At 47.4% G+C, this 25,038-nt stretch overlaps 1 protein-coding gene across 4 annotated transcripts in view; it reads right to left on the bottom strand.

Moving 5' to 3' along the window:
- The window catches only part of LOC141167066 (mucin-17-like), a 165,662-nt gene that overhangs the window by 124,002 nt on the left and 16,622 nt on the right, over positions 1-25,038 (bottom strand). For 3 of the 4 annotated variants that reach the window (XM_073654406.1, XM_073654408.1, XM_073654409.1), the window contains exons 2-3: positions 11,305-11,361; positions 9,031-9,093 (exon numbers count right to left, since the gene is read on the bottom strand). In XM_073654406.1, coding sequence (XP_073510507.1) covers positions 9,031-9,093; positions 11,305-11,361 — 120 coding nt within the window. The remainder of the gene's footprint in view (positions 1-9,030; positions 9,094-11,304; positions 11,362-25,038) is intronic. The other variant, XM_073654407.1, reaches the window with a different exon arrangement.

Genomic DNA, 25,038 nt, shown 5'->3' with positions numbered 1-25,038 from the left:
TTTAGTGGACAATGTGATAAGATCCCTTTCTTACGGCCACGCCAATCGCTACAAATTCCAGATGAGGCACAAAAACAGCAGGTGCTTCAACGGATATCAAGTGTTCCTTTAAGTGGGCTCTCCTCCACATCAACTTCAACATCACAAATACTCCAGTCCTCAAAGGTGTCACCCAAATCGCACTTGCTTCCTCACAGCTCCCAAATCTCCAGCTGCCCGTCTGAGTATGAGGTAGAACAGATGGTTGAGTCTGCAGAGCTGTTTACTCATACTATAGCCTGGGAATCAGAGGTCGACTCCAGCGCTTCTGTGAATCCAGACGAGGAAATGATCTGCACTGATGCCCAGAATCTTTATGAGACGGATCCACGACCAGACGCAGAAGGTTCTGACCATAATGTAGACCCTCATTCCCAAACTGTAACTCCTGTTGGTGGAGACAATGAGGAAGACGATGATGAGACTCAAATACCTGATTGGAGCGACAACTTTAGTTTTTTGTCAGGGCAGGAACAGGTTGGCTCTAAGGACGACGGGTGTGATAACGCACAGGGTGATGATGATGAGGTTGGAGATCCCACTTACTGTCAAACCACAGTCAGCCAAGAGATGAGGTCAGCAGAGGAGGTGGAGGAGGATGCTAGTGACGATGAGGTCAGGTTGCGCCTCCCTGGACAGAGACGTAGTACTGTAAGCACGTGAACATCTGCATCCTCAAACACAACTCTGCCTCTCACCACAAGTTGTGGTGGCTCTTCAGGTCGCATGGGTGCTAAGCCTTGCATAGCCTGGGCATTTTTTCAGATGGATAAAGATGACACAACTCGTGTTATCTGTAACATTTGCCTGCAAATGCTAAGTAGAGGCCAAAAAATACATAGTTTGAGTACTTCATGCATGAACCGGCACATGGACATGAAGCATAAGTTGCAGTGGGAAGCTCACTGTGCTACAATGCGGCCTAGCCGGCCGGGCCAACCACCGTCTGCCATATCTTGTGCATCTGTGGCCTCTTCATCCTCTGTGACTGGGGACACAGCAGTCACACCTGTTTTGGGGCGCAGACCTGCCACCTCTTTACCCGCAACAGCCAGCGTGATTGGCAGGTCATCATTTTCTTTGGAGGTGGTAACACCAGCTGGTGTTGAGCGCTTTCCGACATCGATAGCACCACCTTTGGATCAAGGCAACCTAACATGTCCGCCTGCATCTTCCTCACAGACCGGCAGTTTGCCGAGTACACCCTTATCAACCCCGTCTAAGCACAATAGCCAGCCCTCGGTCCCTCAGATGTGGACAAGTAAAAGACCATTTCCTCCTAGCCATGAGAAAGCTAAGAGGTTGAATTTCACCATCTGCAAGCTCTTGGCTACAGAAATGCTGCCTTTCCGCCTGGTGGACACAGAGGATTTTCGAGACCTTATGTCCGTCGCAGTGCCCCAGTACCAGATGCCCAGTCGGCACTACTTCTCAAAGAAAGGTGTGCCTGCGCTCCACCAGCATATCGCACACAACATCACCGCTTCTTTGAGAAAGTCTGTGTGTGACAGGGTCCATTTCACCACAGACACTTGGACGAGTAGGCATGGACAGGGGCGTTACATGTCGCTGACTGGGCACTGGGTAACTATGGTGACAGCAGGACAAGGGGCTGCTGTCCAAGTCTTGCCGTCCCCACGAGTTGTGCGTCAATCCTCTTTATCTCAAAGTTCCTCCACTGCTTCTGCCTCCTCAACCTCCTCTCGGTCCTCCACCTGCACCCAAAGCCTGTCTGGTCATGCCACAAGCTTTCTAACTGCGCAGAAGGGATCCTGCACACCTCCTTACTATGCTGGCAGTAGGGCTCAACGTCATCAGGCGGTTTTTACTTTGAAATGTCTGGGAAATGTGAGTCACACAGCTGAGGAGTTGTGGTCAGCTCTGGAGAACCAATTTCATGAATGGTTGTCTCCACTGGACCTGAAACCAGGGAAGGCCGTGTGCGACAATGCTGCAAACCTGGGTGCGGCCCTTCGCCGGGGCAATGTCACACACGTGCCTTGTATGGCTCACGTGTTGAACCTGGTTGTCCAGCAATTTTTAGCCCACTATCCCAGACTAGATGGCCTTCTGCAGAGGGCACGGTCGCTGTGTGCTCACTTCCGCCGTTCGCATCCCGCAGCTCAGCGACTTACATCTCTACAGAAGTCGTTGGGCCTGCCACTTCACCGGCTAAACTGCGATGTGCCTACCCGGTGGAATTCAACTCTGCACATGTTGCAGCAAATGTGGCAGCACCGACAAGCCCTGGTGCAATACGTTCTGACGTATAGCCTGGGCCAACGAGATCCAGAGGTGGGGCAAATCACGCTGGAGGAGTGGTCTCAGATCAGGGACCTATGCACCCTTCTGCACAGTTTTGAAATGGCGACGAAGATGTTTAGTGCTGACGATGCCATTATCAGCATGACTATTCCGGTGATTTACATGCTGGAGCACATGTTAAACAGAATTCGGAGTCAGGTGGTGGCACAAGAGGAGGTGGAGGAAGTAGAGGAGGAGGAGTTGTATGCGGAAGGGCTAACATCTGCAAGGTCCAGATGGTCGGCAGCACCAAGGCGGCAGGCATGTGAGGGTGGGGGAGATGGTTTTACCAGGGCGCATGGTAGCAGCCAAACTAGTGAGGAAGGTGCAGGAGCCCAGGAAGAAGTGGAGGACGAACTGATGGAAGACTCATCAGATGAGGGAGACCTTGATCACATTTCTGTTGTGCGAGGTTGGGGGGAGAGGACAGAGGAAGGAAGCATGATTCTTACCTCAACACCAACACAACAGGGAATTGGTGCTCCAGGATGCGCAACACACATGAGTGCCTTCTTGCTGCACTACCTGCAACATGACCCTCGAATTGTGAGAATTAGAAATAATCCTGACTACTGGGTTGCCACACTGTTAGATCCCCGGTACAAAAGTAAATTTGCAGAAATTATTCCTGCCATAGAAAGGGATGCACGCATGCAGGAGTATCAGCAGAGACTGTTGCAGAATCTTACATGTGCTTTTCCACAAAACACCAGTGGTGCACGTAGTGAATCTCACAGTTCCAACTTGCCAACCGTGGGACCGTCGAGTGTTCAGCACTCAAACCGTAACAGAACCACAGCATCTGCTGGTAACATCAATTTTGCAGAATCATTTCACCACTTTTTTAGCCCATCCTTTGCAAGGCCACAGGAGACAAGAAGTCTGACACATAGTCAACGCCTAGAGACGATGGTACAGGAGTATCTCCAAGTAAACATTGAAGCCATGACTGTGTCTCTGGACCCTTGCTCTTTTTGGGCTTCCAATCTGGATAAATGGCCGGAGCTAGCCACTTATGCCTTGGAGATCTTGTCATGCCCCGCAGCCAGCGTTCTGTCTGAACTTGTGTTCAGCGCTGCTGGTGGTGTGCTGACAGATAAGCGCACGCGGCTCTCCACTGATAATGTAGACAGACTCACGTTCATAAAGATGAACAAATCATGGATCCAAAACGACTTTTCAACCCCTGTGTCATCCTGGGGAGAGTAAAAGGTTGATGATTGGTTAAAATCACCTCACCAACCGTTTTAAGCTTTCAAATTACTAATCATGATTATCTGTATCTTGGCTGGAAAATAATTTGGGCTTTGTAGCAGTGTGCAGCACTGATTCTATTAGGCCATCTATAATAAGCTCCACAAGATTTAAAATTGCTAATCATGATTATCTGTATCTTGGCTGGAAAATAATTTGGGCTTTGTAGCAGTGTGCTGTACTGATTCTATTGGGCCATCTATACTAAGCTCCACCAGATTTAAAATTAATAATAACTTTTAGCTGCATCTAGCCCGGAAAATAATTTTGGGGCTCCGAGATGCGCAAGACACATAAGTGCCTTCTTGCTGCACTACCTGCAACATGACCCTCATATTGTCAGAATTCGAAGTAATCCTGACTACTGGGTTGCCACACTCTTAGATCCCCCAAACTTTTCGATCAACCTTTTCATTTTAATAAAGACCAAAAAAATGGTCATTTTTGAAATTATAAGCATTAGCAGGTTATTAGAAACTGAAATCAAACAGTTTTCAACTCAAAACTTTATTCTAGGTGATGTTACATTTTCACATAGGACCCCTTGTTCGAAAGGAGCTTCTGAACTCTCTCATCCATTGAATTTGTCAGGTTTTGGATGGTTTCTGCTTCAATTGTTTTGCATGAGGACAGAATACCCTCCCAGAGCTGTTGCTTAGATGTGAACTGCCTCCCGCCATCATAGACACTCCTTTTGATGATGCTCCAGAGGTTCTGAATGGTGTAGAGGTCAGGGGAGCATGGGGGTCACACCATAAGTTTGTCCCCTTTTATGCCCATATCAGCCAGAGATGCAGATGTTTTATGTGCAGCATGAGATGGTGCATTATCATGCATAAAAATAATCTTGCTGTGGAATACACGGTTCTTCTTCTTGAACCATGGCAGGAAGTGCTGTTTGAGAAACTCCACATACATTATGGAGTTCATCTTTACCCCTTCAGGGATCCTAAAGGGGCCGACAATCTCTCTCCCCATGATTCCAGCCCAAAACATTACTCCACCTCCTCCTTGTTGGCGCTGTAGCCGTGTTTGCGTGGGTGTCCATCAACCAGCCATCCTCCACTCCATCCATCTGGACCATCGAGCGTTGCACGGCACTCATGCGTGAACAAAACAGTTTTGAAATCAGTCTTCATGTAATGTTTGGCCCACTGGAGCCGTTTCTGCTTGTGTGAAGTGGATAGAGGAGGTCGACAGGATGGCGTATGCACAGCTGCAAACCTCTGAAGGACCCTGCATCTTGTTGTTCGGGGGACGTTGGAGGCACCAGCAGCTTTAAAAACTTGTCTGCTGCTATGACAAGGCTTTTTTGCCGCTGCTATTTTAACCTGACGTATTTGCCTGTAGGAAAGAGTCCTCAATTTGCCCTTATCAGCACGCACACGTGTGTACTGTGAATCAGCTACATACTTCTTGATTGCCAAGACACTTCATCCTGATCATCGCACAATGTTGATTGTAGTCATGCCTTGACCTAAACACTCCACAATTTGTTGCTTCTCAGCAGCCGACACATCCTTTTTCTTTCCCATTTTGGCAGAAAATGTAGGCTGCTTAATAATGTGGGACAGCCTTCTTAAGTAGTCTTTCCTTTCATTGGACACACCTGCCAAACTAATTAGCACAGGTGTCTGCAATTGCTTACAGTGATATAAAGAGCCCTGACAAACATCACCATCAATGAGTTTAACTGACAAACAAACAAATTCTTCCCTTATCACTCCTTAACACTTTTTGCATAATAATTTGGAACACAGTGTACATGTGCTTTTCCACAAAACACCAGTGGTTCGCGTAGTAAATCTTACAGTTCTAACTTGCCAACCGTGGTCTGTATGGAGTTGTTCAATAAAGGGCCCAAAATTAAGATAACATAGATGGGAGAGGTCTCTATGAATAGGAATTCCTAAGTATTTGATACCCTGTGAGGGCCAGGCAAAGGGAAAGTTGGACTGGATGGAATCCTGTATGGATTTGGGGAGGGAGACATCGAGGGCCTCAGACTTCGCTGCATTGATTTTAAAATTTGACCATGTAACAAAGTGATCTATTTCAGCCATAACAGCATGGATGGATATATGTGATTGAGTGATATATACTAGGACATCATCAGCAAATAGAGAGCACTTGTACTCAATGCCTCCCACATCAATCCACCTAATATTGGGGTTATGGCGAATTGATGAGAGCAGGTGCTCCGTCACTAGGATGTATAAGAGAGGGGACAGAGGACATCCCTGCCTTGTCCCATTGGTGATTGTGAAAGGTGATGAAAATGTTCTGATGCACCCCCTGGGCCTTGGGACACCCGGAGCTGGACCCTTTTTGGTGGATGCTGGTGGTTGTAGTCTCCGTGGCGGCGACCCGGTTCCGTGGCTCAGGGCGGTCAAACCAGTGGCGGAACTATTTATGTGGTTTTGATGTTTAAATGTCCGACTACGCCACCCGTGGATTGCTGTCAGAGTGAACCGCCGCTGCAGGGCAGACCGCTGAGGCTGGTGTTGTGGGTGCAGCAGAGCGTAGCATAACTCCCCACGGGAGGAGTATAGCCTCAGGGCAGTGTATGCGGAGGATGGGGGTGATGGTGCAGGGCAGCAGCAGTAACGACACGGAGTCAGTGATGCAGTCCAGGGCCTTTACTCACAGTTCTTATTATCCAGACCACGTCTGCAGGTAACGGCTGCCCATGTCGTACTGTGCTCACCAGGTGAGGGGCTCAGACAACTCCCAGATAACTTTGGAGTGCTTCACAGGACCTCCTTTGTTTGTCCTTTGTCTGGCCTTTCTTACCAACCCTTCTGTCCGGCTGCCTCGGGCCTCCTCTTGGTAAACTTGGCGCCAGTTTCCCTGACACTATGTGGTGCCTTCCTAGCGGGTGTAGCGAGGGGCTGCGCCACATAAAATGTCACAGCCTCCGGTTTCTAGCTGAGGGTCATTTCCTGCCTCCACTAGTTTCGGGGACCGGTCTCCCCCTTTGGCCTGACCCCTCCACGCAGGTGGATTCGGGCGTGCGGTGGCGACTCGCCCGTCTGCACCCCTGGGATCCCTTCATTCCTCGTTCCTGGAGCCTTCTCCGCTCCTCTTCCTTCCTTCTCCCTCTTCCAGGCCTGGGCCTCTGTTACTAGGCCTGCCTCCGGAGCAGAGCTCATGCAGAGCCCCTGCTCCCTGTCACTTCTGCTCAGACTTCTCTGCACTGAACTAAGATGGTGCCCACCTTTTATACTCCCTTCTCAATGCACCCAGGAACTGCTTCCTCCCTGCTCCTGCACTACAGGGTTCCCCTTCCTCAGTGTTCCCTACCCCCACTCCAGCCAGGGACAGGGACTGTCGTGCCCATCTCAGGGGCATATTGGTCGCCCTGCCCCTCGTCAATGTGGTGTAATGCATGCAGGTGTCGGGTCCTGATCCACACTCCATCCTTACCTGAGAGTGAGATATCACACCTCTGGGTGAGGTGCAATACCTCTCTAGCAACCGAGCCCTCAGGCTGCTACAGTTACATTTATCTTCAGCCTAGGTGACGTATTGCGATACAGGGCCGTGATTTTGGCTATAAATGGGTCCCCTAGACCCCTACCCCAAGCTTTTTAAAAGAATCATATATGGCGTGTCAGGAGACTCTATGGAATGCTTTCTCAACATCCAACAAGTGTATCTAATTACAAATTTTTAACTGCATTTAGCCCAGGAAATACTTTGTGCCTAGTATCAGTGTCTGCTAGTCAGCGGATTATCCCGGCTGTTAAGCAAGCTACACCACCTGTAGTTTGGACACTTAATTTTTTCAACGGAAATGCTTCGGGACCACGGGATACTCAGTGAAGAGCATCAGGAGGCACCCCAAGGCATAGGGGCTGGGACTGGCAGTAGGATGCCTTGCGGTGGACAGCCGAGCTCGATCCTTATAAAAGCTTTTTAACTGCAGCAGCTTTAGTGGACGCTACTGGAGCTGGAATTACGCGGCTGCTGGCATGAGACTTGCCCTCCAATAGATCCTTGTAAATGGATTTAAAGTGTATTCATTCAAATTAGAGAGACAATTTAAATTAAAAAGCTTAGAGCTGCCTCCACCACAGGGGGGCTCGCTCGACCCACCAGCGGACAGGCACCAGTATTGGGAGAGAGGGGCTGGCCGTCAGGGTTAACCGCGGCTCTGGCACAAACCTGGCGACACGGAGGTGGCACGGGCAGGAGCGGACTGGCCGTGTCGGCTTCTCACTTTTTGGATTTTAGAAGGGCATGACATGCCTATATCTGTGTCTCCCCCTCCTTTTACTCCTCCACCTCTTTTTTTTTCGCATGACTATATGTACTTGTCACTTTTCCATGTGTTAGCTGTGTCTTCTGAGCAGTTTGTCAGCTTTTGGACACCTTTGAAGGTGTTTTCTATGTGTTTCTATGTGTTTTTGTTTGCCTGCCATTGGTTTTAACGGTGTTCGAAGGTGTTCGACCAACAGTTCGATGAACAGTTCGGCGAACACACGGGTGTTCGACGAACCGAACCGAACTCGAACACTACGGGGGTGGCTCAACACTAATAAACACCCAAAACCAATGAGGTATATGATGCTAAAGCATAAAATGGATCTAGGTAGAAACTGTTAGGAATTGTGGTTCTGTGCTCCCACCTGGGAATGGATCAGGTCCAGTAATACGCTACTCCCGTCGCAGGCGCTGCCATTGTCCTGACCCTGGAGGCGGAGCTACCATGCGTGCAGGGAAACCGTCCCAGTCTTATGGAGTATCACGTTCTGGTGTTGTAAGATGTGTGAGGATGTGGGATGCCGTGTCTCTCACTGATTTCCCCAGTTGCCAGGCTGTGCAGGACGTTGCTGTGTCTGGCACTAGGCAGTGGTGGGTTTGTGTCCAGTCTGCTGTGCAAGCTATAAGGGAGTGGTTGTCTGGGGATGATTGGGAGGTATTTAACATTTGATTATGAGGCGGGCTATTTAATCCAGTACCCTACTCAGTCCTTAGTCGTTTACTCCAGTTCCTATGTGCTGCGGTGGTGAGTTGTGTTGACTGGTTACACTTCCTGGGGTTCTTGCAGAGCTACTCATCTGGTTCTTGACTAGGTACTGACCATGTCACCAGACGACAGCTGTCTGGTGACAGTGGGCCTGGGAAGGACTCTGCCAAAGCCCACCTTCCATTTACTGAGAGCTGGGTGAAAAGTATTCCTGGCCCCTAAGGGGTCACCTAGTTGGGCAGTGTGCACCAAGTGTGTCTGTGGCTGCACCTTTGCTGGTTTGGTGCCAGTCTTGTTGGGTCTCTCGCATAACAGCACATAACAGAAACAAGATCAATGCTGTGCGCCACCTTTTGCTGATGGTAGTTTGGTCATAAAAGACTTCTCTTAGTGACATCCTGTTGTTATATATGATGAACATCAATTTTAATATTGAATGTAAGATATCTGAAAATACTTACCATCAGTAGGAGATGATCCAATGGTTACAGTCTTTGTACTTAAACTTAGCTCATCTGAGGTGCCTGTAAGTCAAATGTAATTTTACCATCTTCTTTTGATATGCATCTTATGCTCCATAATTTCCATTTCAAATTACTTATTGTACATCTGAACATTTCTACTGTTCAAGAGGTTGTCGGGGTTGAACACGAAAATCTGCAGTCACTATGACACACAGGTGTTCAACCTGGACAACTCCTTTACGTTGTATTAATTGTTTACTTGTGCAACCAATTCCTCTTCATTGACATATTATTGTAATGTTCAGTTTTTTATTTTATGCAGAGTTGTATGTTGTTACAGAGACACTGTACCCAGCAGTCTCCTTCTGTCTGGTCTATTGCCTTTCTTCTGCTGTATTACTTGATTATATGTTTTTAATGTGTATATGTCGGTAATGGTATATGTAGTATTGTGCAAAAGTTTTAAAGCACCATAGAAAAAGGAATCCAGCCCCACAAAATAAAACTTTCCTTTATTATAGAATTAATTAAATTCCAATAGTCAGTGTAAAAATCTTTTATTGAAGACATCATGATATAGAGTGTAAAACACTAGAAACGCGTAGATCGCCTGGTCCATCTGGCCATCCAGTCATGAACTGTGCCCTTACTCCATTGCCTTGCTATGCTATGTTATGTCTTCAATATGACATTTTAGCCTCACTATAGGAATTTAATTAATTCACTAATAAAAGAAAGTTTTATTACGTGGAGTTGGATTCCTTTTTCTATGCTGCTTATCACTGTGTTCTAACAAAGATGTTTCTTCGTCCTCCAGAACTACATGAGCATTGATGACATTTTGATGTTTTTTCATCATTATTTAGCAAAAGTTTTAAGCAGGTATGTTAAAAATGCATCAAAGTAAGAATGTTTTTTAAAATAGAAATGTTAATAGTTTATTTTTTATCAAGTAATAAAATATAAAGTGAATGAACAAAAGCGGAATCTAAATCACATCAGTAATTGGTAATTGGTAACTTCTCTTTGCCTTCATCATTCATTTTAGGTACACTTATGCATATTTTATATGAACTCTGCAGAAGGTTTTTCCAAACATCTTGGAGAACTGACCCCAGATCTTCTGTGTTTGAGTCTTGTGCAGATCCTGCTGTCAGCGTAAAGACGAAAAAGGAGTCCTGGAAGTGATGATTCGGCCCTCACAAAACCCTGATCTCACATCATCCAGTCTGTCTGGGATCACATGAGAAGACAAAAGGAACTGCACAATCGGCATCCATAGAAGGTCTGGGGTTAGTTCTCCCAGATGTTTGGAAGAACCTCCATTCTTGGTTACTTCAAACACTGTGTTTGAAGGCAAACGGTCATCATATACTGATGTGATTTTTATTTCTCTTTTGTTCATCTACTTTGCATTTTGTTAAATAAAAGGAATTTAGCAGCAGCATTTCACCCCCCAAAACTATATGAGCATGTAGCTTTTTCAAAGTCAAGTCAAGCAATACATTTACATGGCAATGCAGTTCCTTCATTACTAAGAAATCAGCATTTGAATTGATATACAAACGAGGCTGAAGAGCTATTTGGAGATCTGAAGCCTCTATTACTGAAGCTTTATTCCCCACGCAGCGCCATGTCCTCTTGTGTGACTTCTGGCAAAGGAGCCAGTTAGTCAAGCAGGAGGAGGTGGCACTTGGCTGGAGTGACAGAGGCTTCAGATCTACAGGGTCATCCGCATATCAATTCAAATGCTGATTTCTCATTAATGAAGGAAGGGACAGACTAAGTAAAGGTATTGTTTGAAAGAGCTAACAGCATATATAAATAGTTTAGATGGGAAATCGTGTTGATAGATTACCTCTAATAAAAGTAAACTATTAGCACTTCTATTAATGAAAGCATTTTTACTTTGCATTCCTAATTTTTTCATACCTGGCTAAAACTTTTGTGCATTACTGTATATTTAATAAATATGATTATATATTTTTACATATTCTGGCTGTTTGATTGTTGTTTGTAGGGAAAGAATTCATAATTGAGCACAGTACTCGGCTTCAAGATTATTGGTTGTTACAAAAAATACAAAATGTCACCTCAACAGATCTTGTACTTTCTATACCTCATGAGCATGACAGACTTAATAATGGGTACAATTATTGAAAGATAATAATTACATAGGGGAAAAAAATCCACTAGGGTCTAGAACTATCTATATATCTTCATTATCAGAGAATAATAAGTACATAATATGAGCATAAAAATGTCACCTACTGGATGGAGACCAAGAACTGGTTAACACTGGAATACATGTAGTTGTTTGCGAAGACCCTATAAGGTAAGATAAATATGAGTAATGTACTTTCTTTTATATTGTTAATATACAATACTCCCAATTAATTATTCTTATCTTTACCCATAAACCAATGTGCAACCAAAGAAATAGATCAGCACTTATAATTAGTTTGGACCAAAACCTTAGTACCACTTAAAGAGAATCTGTCAGTAGGATCAACCCTCCTAAGCCGTCTATATGGGCATGAAGGTTATAGAAAATTGAATAAAATGACACCTTGATATCTGCAATCCAATGTCTTATTCCAGAGAAAGCCATATTTCTCTTATATGTAAATGAGCTGTTAACATCTATAGGCTGGATATCCATGGGACCAGGTCACAATCCTTACTTTCCCAAACATCTCCATGGGTCCAGGCTGGATGGTCCCAACCTGGCTTTTCAGAACATATCCATGGGACAAGGTGACCGGAGGGTCATAATCCTGGCTTCCCTAAACTTCTTCATAGGGTCAGTGATGGTGAATGGAGCAGATCTATATTCCTTCAGCTGAAAACCTGTAAAGTCACATCTGTTTCCCTCTTGAAGGAGCCATGTGTCCTGGTTGTGGTGCTGAAGAGTCTCTCTGATTCTCCTTGCAGCAAAATAAGAAAGCCCTTTTTATATTTACATCTGTGGCTCGGGTTGTCATTCACAGGTGGCTCATTTCTCATTATTTGAGCATTTAATCAATTTGCATGGTTGGTATCCCACTGCTCTGCAGATCAAAAAAACTAGCTGGCCTAGTACAATGTGTAATTAGCAAATTAGAAAACATCATCGTTCAAGGACTCTGAGTCGCTGTCTAGCAAAACTAGCAGACAATACGTTGTAAGAGCTTATATAAGATGTAAATAACAGCCCTTCATCAATTAACAAATATCAGCTCAAGTGATCAACATTCAGGCTTATTCAAACAATAGTCTGTGTTGATCAACCAAAGAAGAACACAAATTCAACATGAAGATAAAGGTGTATGGCTCCTGGCCTACTGAATTTACACATCTGGATAACTAAGAATAAAAGCTGATTCATCACAGTTACTGTTATGGGAATTATAAAAAAATGGAAATGATAATTTATTCAGTATCAAGTATGAGTGGCAAGTGCAGAAATGCCTTATAGACGTCTCTCCATTACTAACCTGGGCTTGATGTCAGCTGGCATTATAAGCTGACATCAACCTCAGCACTATTACCGCACTGCCACCACTACAGGGCAGTGGGAAGAGCGAGGCTAAGTGCAAGAATTGGCACATCCTTTGAATGCGCCATTTCTGGGGCGGCTGAGGGCTGGTGTTTCTAGCCTGGGAGGGGGCCAATAATCATGGCACCCTTCCTGGGCTATTAATATCAGCCCCCAGCTGTCTGCCTAGCCTTTGCTAGCTATTAAAATAGGGGGGACCACACGTCATTTTTTTGGGGGGTCCCCATTTTAATAGCTAGTAAAGGCTAGGTATTCAGCTGGGGGCTGATATTAGTAGCCTGGGAAGCTCCATGGGTATTACCCCCTTCCCAGGCTTCAAACATCTGCCCCAGCCGTCTGCTTAACCTCCGCTAGAGACTAAAATTACGGGGAACCCCACGCCAATTTATTTTTTTAATAAATACTTTATTTTAACACTAAATGACAAGTACAGTAACCAACACTGTCACTGTACTTCTTATATATGTTACTGCCATGTTTCTATCTATCTAATCTATGTGTGATGCTCTATTCTTTCTGTTCTAAATTGTCGGGTACCGGTGTATGCCACTGATGAATTGCCGGCCGGCTTTTTTAAGGAGACAAAAACACTATTACTTTTTTTTTAATAAATACTTTATTTTAGCACTAAATAACAAGTACAGTAACCAACACTGTCACTGTGCTTATTATATATGTGACTGACATGTTTCTATCTATCTAATCTATGTGTGATGCTCTATTCTTTCTGCTCTAAATTGTCGGGTACCGGTGTATGCCGCTGCTGAATTGCCGGCTTTTCATGTTTCAATGTTCCCATCGATTTGGGCAATCACTGTAATGCCACAACCACCATGGCTGTGACATTACAGTGAGTGGTAGACAATCCCAGCATGATTGGTGCTCTAAATAGCGCCAAACAAGCAGAACGGGGACCCGAGCTCCCGCCCGAGCATCTCGAGTACTGAGATGCTCGGGTGAGTACCGAGCAGTGGTGAGCATGCTCACTCATCACTAATTAACAGTATTACTGTGAAAAAATCCAGTTACGCTTTTGGTGCACGAACAGTTATCGAACATAACCTCGAACCTTAATTTTTTGCAAATCGTTCGTGTTCGTCGAACGACTCGAACACCGCCCAAAACAGCTCGAATTTGAGATTGGCGAACAGTTCGAGTCGAACAACGCTCATCTCTACTTTCCATACTTCCAATCCTTTGGAATTGAAATTTTGCAGTATTAGGAAAATGTTCTTGGGTCCGAGAGGGGGTAATTTGGATAAAATCCTCTTGAAAGAGGAAGCCAAATGGATCTACAGGCTAAATTCCCTCAGTCCATTTAGCCTTAATGAGGAATTCAGTTACAGTGCATTTCTATGAAATAATTTAATGCTTTCTCTTTTCTCTGTCGTTTTTACGATCAGTGCTGATAACAATCAATGGTTGATTTGAACTTAATAAATAATAAGGATCATTCTGTTTACATGCTTTGACTATAATTGATTTACCTTTGAGTCTGTAAGATTTTAATCAAGTGCAAAAGGTTTTAAAATCAAGTGGGCCAATGAGTTGCTCTTAGGAGCCCTGAGCTAACTTTATATAATTGGATTGCTCACTGTATATGCTAGCACCTACAGTATATGGTATTGGACATCGTTTCTATACTTAATGAATTCAAACCATGGTGTATACTTTTACTGACATATACCTACAGTGGTGGCCAAAAGTATTGGCACCCCTGCAATTCTGTCAGATAATGCTCAGTTTCTTCCTGAAAATGATTGCAATCACAAATTCTTTGGTATTATTATCTTCATTTAATTTGTCTTCAATGAAAAAACACAAAAGAATTGTCCTAAAGCCAAATTGGATATAATTCCACACCAAACCTAAAAAAGGGGGTGGACAAAAGTATTGGCACTGTTTGAAAAATCATGTGATGCTTCTCTAATTCGTGTAATTAACAGTACCTGTAACTTACCTGTGGCACCTAACAGGTGTTGGCAATAACTAAATCACACTTGCAGCCAGTTAAAATGGATTAAAGTTGACTCAACCTCTGTCCTGTGTCCTTGTGTGTACCACATTCAGCATGGAGAAAAGAAAGAAGACCAATGAACTGTCTGAGGACTTGAGAAACCAAATTGTGAGGAAGCATGAGCAATCTCAAGGGTACAAGCCCATCTCCAAAGACCTGAATGTTCCTGTGTCTTCTGTGCGCAGTGTCACCAAGAAGTTTAATGCCCATGGCACTGTGGCTAACCTCCCTAGATGTGGACGGAATAGAAAAATTGAGGAGAGATTTCAACGCAAGATTGTGCGGATGGTGGATAAAAAACCTCGACTAACATCCAAACAAGTTCAAGCTGCCCTGCAGTCCGAGGGTACAACAGTGTCAACCCGTACTATCCGTCGGCGTCTGAATGAAAAGGGACTGTGAAACATACCTGGTGGCGTTCTTGCATAGTACACCATCCCCCACTATTCAAGATCGCAAACTTGATCATCAGTCCAGTCTGCTAGCCTGACTTCCCTCTATGAGGTCTGCTTGCCTCTGTTCTGGCTGCTTAGGGCGGCGGCCCGATTACTTCCTGCTTCTTGTAGCTGCTGCGGGCACACCCCTAATGCGTCCTCAGCCTATTGCTGTCCGTCACTGGATATTTAAACCAGCTCCACTCTGGAGCTGATGCCTGAGCATCTCGTTCCTTCAGAGGGCTTCTTGCCTCTGTTGTGCCAGGTCCTGTCTGAACTATCTCCTAGCCTGTTGTCTCTCCGCCTTCCTGGAGGCTGTATTTCAAGGCCAGTCTCAACACGCTCCTAGCCTGTTCGTCCCGCCTTCTAGGGGCTGTATACCTAGATCTGTTATCTGTGTTTTCTTGCCTGTCTGTCCTCCTTCCTGGAGAATGTATTTCCAGGCCAGTCTGAACATGCTCCTAGCATGTTCTTCCGACTTCTAGGGGCTGCATACCTAGACCCGCTCCTGTATCTTGCTGTTGTGTCTGTTCCTGTCAGTATTCTCTCCTAGCCTTTTTCCTGTTTTGCCTCTATACCCATCCCTTCCCTTTTCCTGCATTGTCTGAACCTGCACCTAACTCCTACTCGCTGTTTCTGTACTTCTGTTTGAGTTTTGTGCCCACTCGCTACTTCTTAGCAAGTACCTAGGGTGTATCTGGTTCTGCTTGTCCCTTTTCCCTTCCTCCGTATCTTCCTGTATTTTCCAGTCTGTTCCATGTGAACAGAGCCCTGTCCTCTCTGCCTTGTCCACCGCACTTGCAGTTTCTCTCTGCTCTGACTTGCCCACCGCTCCGGCGGCTTCTCTCTGCTCTGACTTGCCCACCGCTCCGGCGGTTCCTCTCTGCTCTGCCTTGTCCACCGCACCTGTGGGTTAGTTCTGCTCTGCTTTGTTCACCGCTCCTGCAGCTTCCGCCCTGCTCTGCCTTGCTCACTGCTCTGGCGGTTCCTTCCTGCTCTGCCTTGCTCACTGCTCCGGCGGTTCCTCTCTGCTCTGCCTTGTCCACCGCTCCTGCGGTTTAGTTCTGCTCTGCTTTGTTCACCGCTCCTGTGGTTTCCGCTCTGCTCTGCCTTGCTCACCGCTCTGGCGGTTCCTTCCTGCTCTGCCTTGCTCACCGCTCCAGGCGGTCTCGCTCTGCTCCGCTCTTGCTCACCACTCCAGGCGTTCTCGCTCTGCTCTGCCTTTGCTCACCACTCCAGGCAGTTTCGCTCTGTTCCACTCTTGCTCACCGCTCCAGGTGGTCTCGCTCTGCTCTGCCTTTGCTCACCACTCCAGGCGGTCTCGCTCTGCTCTGCCTTTGCTCACCTCTCCAGGCGGTTTCGCCCTGCTCTGCTCTCGCTCACCGCTCCAGGCGGTCTCGCCCTGCTCTGCTCTTGCTCACCGCTCCAGGCTTTCTCACCCTCCTTTGCTCACCGCTCCAGGCTTTCTCACCCTGCTCGGCTCTTGCTCACCGCTCCGGCGGCCTCGCTCTGCTCTGCTTGTCCACCGCATCTGCGGTTCTGTTCCTGAGTCCCAGTCTGTATTGGACCTTATCCCGTCTGTGCTCCAACCTGCTAGTGCCTTCCTGTCTGCACTCCAGCCGTGCTTGCCTGTACCCCCTGCCTGCGTGCCAGTCGTGCTTACCAGTACCCGCCTGCCTGCATGCCAGTCGTGCCTGCCAGTACCCACCAGTCTGTGTGCCTGCAGAACCTGCTTGTTCCCGTATTCCCCAGTGTGGGTCAACAGCCGTGTCCGGGGTCTGACCTGGAGTAGCACCTGGTCCCTCTGCTCAGTTCCTCCCTGGTGCACAGGCGTCGTTAGCCGTCATGCGACCTTGGTCGGATCGGGCACATACTTAGTTACGCCCCTCCAGGCACTCTCCGGTTCATGGTCCAGTGGGATCACTAAAAACGCACACGCCAGTCAGTGCGGGCATGTGAATAACAGTATGCTCAGTCCATGGTTCCCGTTGAGCCCCACGGCCTTTCGCCCTCAGAGACCTTCTTGAATCTGAGTCCGGTAAATACGAGCATCAAGAAAAAATTTTTTTCTCTAGCCAAGGTCCAGGCGAATTACGCACCCGTCCAGATGGAGCCTTCTGCACCCGTTCCCGCGGATCCGCCACAGTACTATGGGGATCCAAAACAAAGCCATGCGTTTATATGGCAATGCATGCTGCAGTTCCAGTTCTATGCTCCTGATTTTCCTACCGATTGGATTAAAGTGGGATTTATGATGTCCTACCTAGCGTGTGATGCCTTGAAATGGATCACCCCCTATGGGAAGCACAGGATCCCATCATCCTTGACCTGCAGGCCTTCCTGGTGGCCTTTCTAATGGTCTTCGATGACCCTAATCCTGGGGCCTCTGCTGAAGCTTCCCTTCCCAGTGTCCCGGAGCAGCCCCGATGGGTGATGTGTGTGGGTAGCACACCAGTTCTCCTGCCCGAAGAGACTGCTGCCCACCCAGAAACCAGACTGAAGATGGTCCCAAAGCAGGGACTCTCCATCTTTAATGAATTTGGCGATACATCAATGGAGGTGGAGGATACTCACAAGTCTCTGCACCCCTCTGACCAGGCGGAGGACCTCCAGTTGCCTGCTGAATAGTGTTGAGCATTCCAATACTGAAATATCGGGTATCGGATGATATTCGCGGTATCGGAATTCCGATACTTAATTCCGATACTTTTGCAATATCGTATACCGGAATCGGAAGTTCCCATAATGCAATGAGCCAGTTTCATTTTATTCAGCCAATGAGGATCCTAAGAAGTGTGGGCACATCCTGTTAGGCATGTAGGCATCTTAACTAATGGCATGGCTGTGATTGGCTGCTGAAATGATGTCATGATGCACTATAAAAGTCACTGCCGCCATTTTGAACTCACTCTCCTGTGAATTCAGTTAGGGATAGGACGCTGTTGTTCTGAGGGACAGTTTTAGCCACCTATTTGGTCTATTCTGCTTTACCCAAGCTACTTTATAAATCGCTGTGCCTTGCAGCGCTAGTGCACAGTTCTCTGTGCTGTTCACCGCTGTCTGCAAGGTCTGTGTGTGTGAGTTCAGCTCACCCTGTAGTGTGTGCTTCAGCCACATCTGGTTGTAGTGCACTCAGTGTGTGTCACTGCCTCATACATTGTCCTTTTTTGCCAATTCATAATTTTTCCTGATATCTCCTATTAGTGTGGTGGTTCCATCCGTATTCAGCTAAATTGGTTCCAAACACACTATATAGGAGTAGATAGAGAAATGTTTTTTGTCTTGCAGCGCTAGTGCACAGTGCTCTGCATCTGTACTGTTCACCGCTGTCTGCAAGGTCTGTGTGTGTGAGTGCAACTCACCCTGTAGTGTGTACTTCAGCCACGTCTGGTTGTAGTGCACTCAGTGTGTGTCACTGCCTCATACATTGTCCTTTTTTGCCAATTCATAATTTTTCCTGTTATCTCCTATTAGTGTGGTGGTTCCATCCGTATTCAGCTAAATTGGTTCCAAACACACTATATAGGAGTAGATAGAGAATTTTTTTTTGTCTTGCAGCGCTAGTGCACAGTGCTCTGCATCTGCACTGTTCACCGCTGTCTGCAAGGTCTGTGTGTGTGAGTTCAGCTCACCCTGTAGTGTGTGCTTCAGCCACGTCTGGTTGTAGTGCACTCAGTGTGTGTCACTGCCTCATACATTGTCCTTTTTTGCCAATTCAGAATTTTTCCTGATTTCTCCTATTAGTGTAGTGGTTCCATCCGTATTCAGCTACATTGGTTCCAAACACACTATATAGGAGTAGTTAGAGGAGCCTTTCTGCAGCATTGTGCCCTGCAGCCCCAGCCAGAATAGTATTAGCCTATTTTTTGTAGCCTTATCTATTGCATTGTAGGTTACCTTCCTACATTGTAATAGCTACAAAAAGTTTGTGATACTATCAGTATTACATCTTTGGGCACATCCAGTGTCTTTTTGTGACAAAAAAAACCTAAATAAAGTTCACCAAACACTTCACTTTACAGTTGTGTAGGCCACATTAGCTCATATTAAAGTCTAGTCCACACTTTATAAAATTAGTGTTTCTTATACCTGTTAGCAGGTGTTCAGGAATAAGCACACTAAGCCCTTAGTACTTTTCTGCCTATCTTTATCAGTCTACCAAGATGAAGTAGGCAGGGAGTAAGGCATGTGGTCGTGGTCGTGGGCGTGGACTTTCTGCAGGGAGAGGACGTGAGGATTCTGTGCCTGCAGGGAGAGGACGTGAGGATTCTGTGCCTGCTGTGGGCACCAGTGACTCAGCATCCCCAAGTTTTACCAGGGAACAGTCCTTTATGCGCAGCTTTGTAGGAGCTAGCCGTACCCCACTGCTGCGGGAGGACCAAATTGAAGCCGTTGTTGGATGGATGGCAGCTAATGCATCGACTTCAATTAGTTCCAGATCCTCTCAGGTCCTGAGCACTGAAGAGCACCCATCTGTCTCTTCACCACCTGCCAAATTGCCCAGGCAGTCAGAGAGCCCTGGACAGGAGCCATCTCTACTTCTGTTCTCTGAATCTCTTGGCTTGGAAAGAGGGGGCCAGCCAAGCAGAATTCGAGAATTTGAAGAAGAGGTAGTATGCAGTGATGCGCAACCATTTTGTCTCTCTGAATCTGAAGAGGTGGGTGGGCCAGTGCCTATGGTCAGCAGCACACCTCAGTACACATCTGATGATGAGACTCAGGTGCCACTTTCTGGTGTGTACTGTGCTGTCGAGAGTACCCAGAAGAAGCAGTTGTTTGAAGAGGGTGGTGTAGATGATGAGGTACTTGACCCATCATGGCGTGAGGGACAGGAAGGTGGTGGGAGCAGCTCTGAGGAAGAGATTCCCCGAACAGCCCAAAAAGGAGGGAGAGGGAGGGGGCAGACTTGGTTGCCTGTAGCCTCCACTTCGGCACCCATTAGGAGCATGGCTCTTCCAAAATCCAAAGCGGGCGCTCCCAAGACTTGCAGTGCCTAGTCCTTTTTTGACACAGTTGCAGATGACATTTGCTTTGTCAAATGCAAGCTGTGTAATCAGAAGGTGAAAAGAGGGAAAAGTGTCAGCAACCTCAATACCACAAATATGTGGAAACATGTGCGGACCAAGCACGTGGTGGAGTTACAAAAACACACTGAAGACCTAGGCCAACCTACAGCGCCACCTACCACCTCTTCAGCTCGTGTTGTAGCCTCTTTCCGCCAGCTCACACACAGCACCACTTTCCCAGTCATCCTCACACTCCCAGGCCAGTCTACAGCCATCGTTAGCACAGGCATGGGAGAAAAGGCGCCCATACTTGGCAAACCACCCCCGAGCACAGGCTCTGAATGCTGGCATTGCTTAACTACTGGCTCTTGAAATGCTATCATTCAGGCTGGTGGAGACTGACACATTCCGTAGCTTTATGGCATTGGCAGACCCACAATACAACGTGCCCAGCCGCTTTTATTTCAGCAGGCAAGCCGTCCCTGCCCTGCAACATCATGTGGAGGGAAAAATTAAACATGCGCTACAAAACGCCGTCAGTAGCAAGGTCCACCTGACCACCGATGTGTGGACCAGTAAGCATGAACAGGGACGATACCTTTCCCTCACTGCCCATTGGGTAAATGTTGTGGAGCCGGGTACAGATCTTGAGAGTGGCGCTGTACGTGTTCTGCCAACTCCAAGGATTGCAGGAATCCAGTCTGTACACATTGACTCCTCCTCATACTCCAGTTCCTCTGAATAAGTGCTGCAGGAGCCGTCACGGTCTACCTCCACATCGACCCGTGAATGGTTACCTGTTATGATGACCGATATGATCACAGCCGTGGCCAAACGTCAACAGGCCGTATTAAAATTAATTTCTTTGGGGAATCGAAGCCACACAGTTCAGGAGCTCTGGAATGCCATCAAGCAGCAGAGCGACGTGTGGTTTGTGCCAGCGAATCTCCAGCCAGGCATGGTAGTGTGTGACAATGGACGAAATCTGGTGGCAGCTCTGGGCCTAGGCAACCTCACTCACATCCCATGTCTGGCACATGTGCTCAACTTGGTCGTGCAGAGTTTTTTGAGGGACTATCCGGATCTTGATGCACTGCTTCACAAGGTCCACATAGAGTGCGCTCACTTGCGGCATTCCAGCAACGCAAGATCGCGCATTGCAGCTCTGCAGTGCCGATTACGTCTTCCGGAACATTGCATCATATGTGACCTACCCACCAGGTGGAATTCAACGTTACATATGTTGGAGAGGTTGTGTGAGCAGCAGGCAGCAGTAATGGAGTACCAGCTGCAGCAGGCGCAAACAAGTCGCAGTGCACGCCGTTCACACTTCACCACCACTGAGTGGGCCTCTATGAAGGACATTTGCCACGTTTTGCGTGCCTTCGATTATTCCACGCGGATGGCGAGTGCAGATGATGCACTAGTCAGCATGACTATCCCCCTTATCTGCCTGCTTGAAAAAACACTGCAAGCACTAAGGGACGAGGTTTTGGAAGAGGTGGAGGATGAGGAGCCACAAATGCCATCTGCTTCTCTACAGTCTGCGCGACGTGGTTCCAAACAAAGGTCTAGGCAGGGGACACATTGTGAGGAGGATGAGGAGGAGTCAATGGATGAGGAAGACATCTGTCCAGAGGAGGGAGGTACACAATGCTCTAGTAGTCAGTATCTCGAGCGAGGGTGGGGTGATGCAGAGCAGGCAGAGATCATGCCTCAAGCAGGGGACAGCATTTCTTGGCCAGTTGGCAGTCTGCAGCACATGGTTGATTTCATGCTGCAGTGCCTGAGAAACGACCGCCGCATCGCCCACATTCTCAACACAGCTGATTATTGGGTGTCCACCTTCCTAGATCCTCGCTACCGGGACAACTTACAAAGCCTCATAACACCGTTGAACCGGGAGCGTGAAATGCGGGAGTACCAAGACGCACTGGTGCATTCCATCATGTTCTCCATTCCAACAGAGAGTAGTGCTGCTAGTGCTTTACAAAGCAGCTCAGTGCGTCGAGGCAGCGGAGGAAGTTCTGCACAAAGAGGGAGCAGAAGCAGCGCCTCAGCACAAGGCAAGACCAGTATGGCCGAAATGTGGCAAAGTTTTGTGTCCCCGCCGCCACAAATGTCTACACCATCACAGACGGCTCCAGTCAGCAGGAGGCAACATTTCCGTCAGATGGTGACAGACTACATGTCTTGCCCTCTTAGTGTACTCCCAAACGGATCTTCTCCCTTCAAGTTTTGGGTCTGTAAGCTGGATACATGGCCAGACCTTAGTCAGTATGCATTGGAGGTGCTAGCTTGCCCTTCTGCTAGTGTATTATCGGAACGCATCTTTAGTGCAGCAGGTGGTGTACTAACGGACCGTCGCATGCGACTATCCTCCGATAACGTTGACATGCTTACTTTTCTCAAAATGAACAAGGCCTGGATCTCTCATGCATTTGCCAGTCCTCTTCCAGAATAAATAATTGATTGGCAACAGTATCCAGGTCTCCTGTTGCGTTCATGTTTCTACCACCTGAACTGTAATCCCTGAGCTCCAACACCGCCAGTTGGCGCTCGGAAGTGCCGTCTGCACAGTCAACACTTGCTGCCGTGTTATTGGGGTTCAGTAACGTCAGCTGTTCCCCTGCTGTGCGGACGGCAATTTCTCCTGCTCTGTCCACATTCTCACTACTACAGATTTTAAAGTTGCTCCAATTACACCTCTGGCTCCTCTGTTTTCAGTATTATCCCTGAGCTCCAACACCGCCAGTTGGTGCTCGGAAGTGCCGTCTGCACAGTCAACACTTGCTGCCGTGTTATTGGGGTTCAGTAACGTCAGCTGTTCCCCTGCTGTGCGGACGGCAATTTCTCCTGCTCTGTCCACATTCTCACTGCTACAGATTTTAAAGTTGCTCCAATTACACCTCTGGCTCCTCTGTTTCAGTATTATCCCTGAGCTCCAACACCGCCAGTTGGCACTCGGAAGTGCCGTCTGCACAGTCAACACTTGCTGCCGTGTTATTGGGGTTCAGTAACGTCAGCTGTTCCCCTGCTGTGCGGACGGCTATTTCTCCTGCTCTGTCCACATTCTCACTACTTCAGATTTTAAAGTTGCTCCAATTACACCTCTGGCTCCTCTGTTTTCAGTATTATCCCTAAGCTCCAACACCGCCAGTTGGCGCTCGGAAGTGCCGTCTGCACAGTCAACACTTGCTGCAGTGTTATTGGGGTTCAGTAACGTCAGCTGTTCCCCTGCTGTGCGGACGGCAATTTCTCCTGCTCTGTCCACATTCTCACTGCTACAGATTTTAAAGTTGCTCCAATTACACCTCTGGCTCCTCTGTTTTCAGTATTATCCCTGAGCTCCAACACCACCAGTTGGCGCTCGGAAGTGCCGTCTGCACAGTCAACACTTGCTGCCGTGTTATTGGGGTTCAGTAACGTCAGCTGTTCCCCTGCTGTGCGGACGGCAATTTCTCCTGCTCTGTCCACATTCTCACTACTACAGATTTTAAAGTTGCTCCAATTACACCTCTGGCTCCTCTGTTTTCAGTATTATCCCTGAGCTCCAACACCGCCAGTTGGCGCTCGGAAGTGCCGTCTGCACAGTCAACAGTTGCTGCAGTGTTATTGGGGTTCAGTAACGTCAGCTGTTCCCCTGCTGTGCGGACGGCAATTTCTGCTGCTCTGTCCACATTCTCACTGCTACAGATTTTAAAGTTTCTCCAATTACACCTCTGGCTCCTCTGTTTTTAGTATTATCCCTGAGCTCCAACACCGCCAGTTGGTGCTCGGAAGTGCCGTCTGCACAGTCAACACTTGCTGCCGTGTTATTGGGGTTCAGTAACGTCAGCTGTTCCCCTGCTGTGCGGACGGCAATTTCTCCTGCTCTGTCCACATTCTCACTGCTACAGATTTTAAAGTTGCTCCAATTACACCTCTGGCTCCTCTGTTTCAGTATTATCCCTGAGCTCCAACACCGCCAGTTGGCACTCGGAAGTGCCGTCTGCACAGTCAACACTTGCTGCCGTGTTATTGGGGTTCAGTAACGTCAGCTGTTCCCCTGCTGTGCGGACGGCAATTTCTCCTGCTCTGTCCACATTCTCACTACTTCAGATTTTAAAGTTGCTCCAATTACACCTCTGGCTCCTCTGTTTTCAGTATTATCCCTGAGCTCCAACACCGCCAGTTGGCGCTCGGAAGTGCCGTCTGCACAGTCAACACTTGCTGCAGTGTTATTGGGGTTCAGTAACGTCAGCTGTTCCCCTGCTGTGCGGACGGCAATTTCTCCTGCTCTGTCCACATTCTCACTGCTACAGATTTTAAAGTTTCTCCAATTACACCTCTGGCTCCTCTGTTTTTAGTATTATCCCTGAGCTCCAACACCGCCAGTTGGTGCTCGGAAGTGCCGTCTGCACAGTCAACACTTGCTGCCGTGTTATTGGGGTTCAGTAACGTCAGCTGTTCCCCTGCTGTGTGTCCGGCAAATTCTCCTGCTTTGTCCACATCCACTGTACTACAGATTTAAAACTTGCTCCAATTATACCTCTGGCTCCTCTCTTTTTAGTATTTACCCTGGGCTCCAATACCGCTAGTTGCTGCTCAGAAGTGCCGTCTGCACAGTCAACGCTTGCTCCAGTGTTATTGGGGTTCATTAGCGTCAGCTGTTCCCCTGCTGTGTGTCCGGCAAATTCTCCTGCTTTGTCCACATCCACTGTACTACTGATTTAAAACTTGCTCTAATTACACCTCTGGCTCCTCTGTTTTTAGTATTTACCCTGGGCTGCAATACCGCTAGTTGCTGCTCAGAAGTGCCGTCTGCACAGTCAACGCTTGCTCCAGTGTTATTGGGGTTCAGTAACGTCATCTGTTCCCCAGCTGTGTTCGGCAAATTCTCCTGCTCTGTCCACATTCACACTACTACAGATTTTAAAGTTGCTCCAATTACGCCTCTGGCTCCATTCTGTTATTAGTATTTACCCTGGGTTCCAGCACCGCCAGCTGTTTCCCAGCAGTGTCTTTGGC

This window comes from Phyllobates terribilis, unplaced genomic scaffold (genome assembly GCF_046119375.1).
Source record: "Phyllobates terribilis strain yellow unplaced genomic scaffold, ASM4611937v1 Scaffold_11__3_contigs__length_659146591, whole genome shotgun sequence".
NCBI lineage: Eukaryota > Metazoa > Chordata > Amphibia > Anura > Dendrobatidae > Phyllobates > Phyllobates terribilis.
This window is presented reverse-complemented; position numbering and strand designations above follow the sequence as displayed.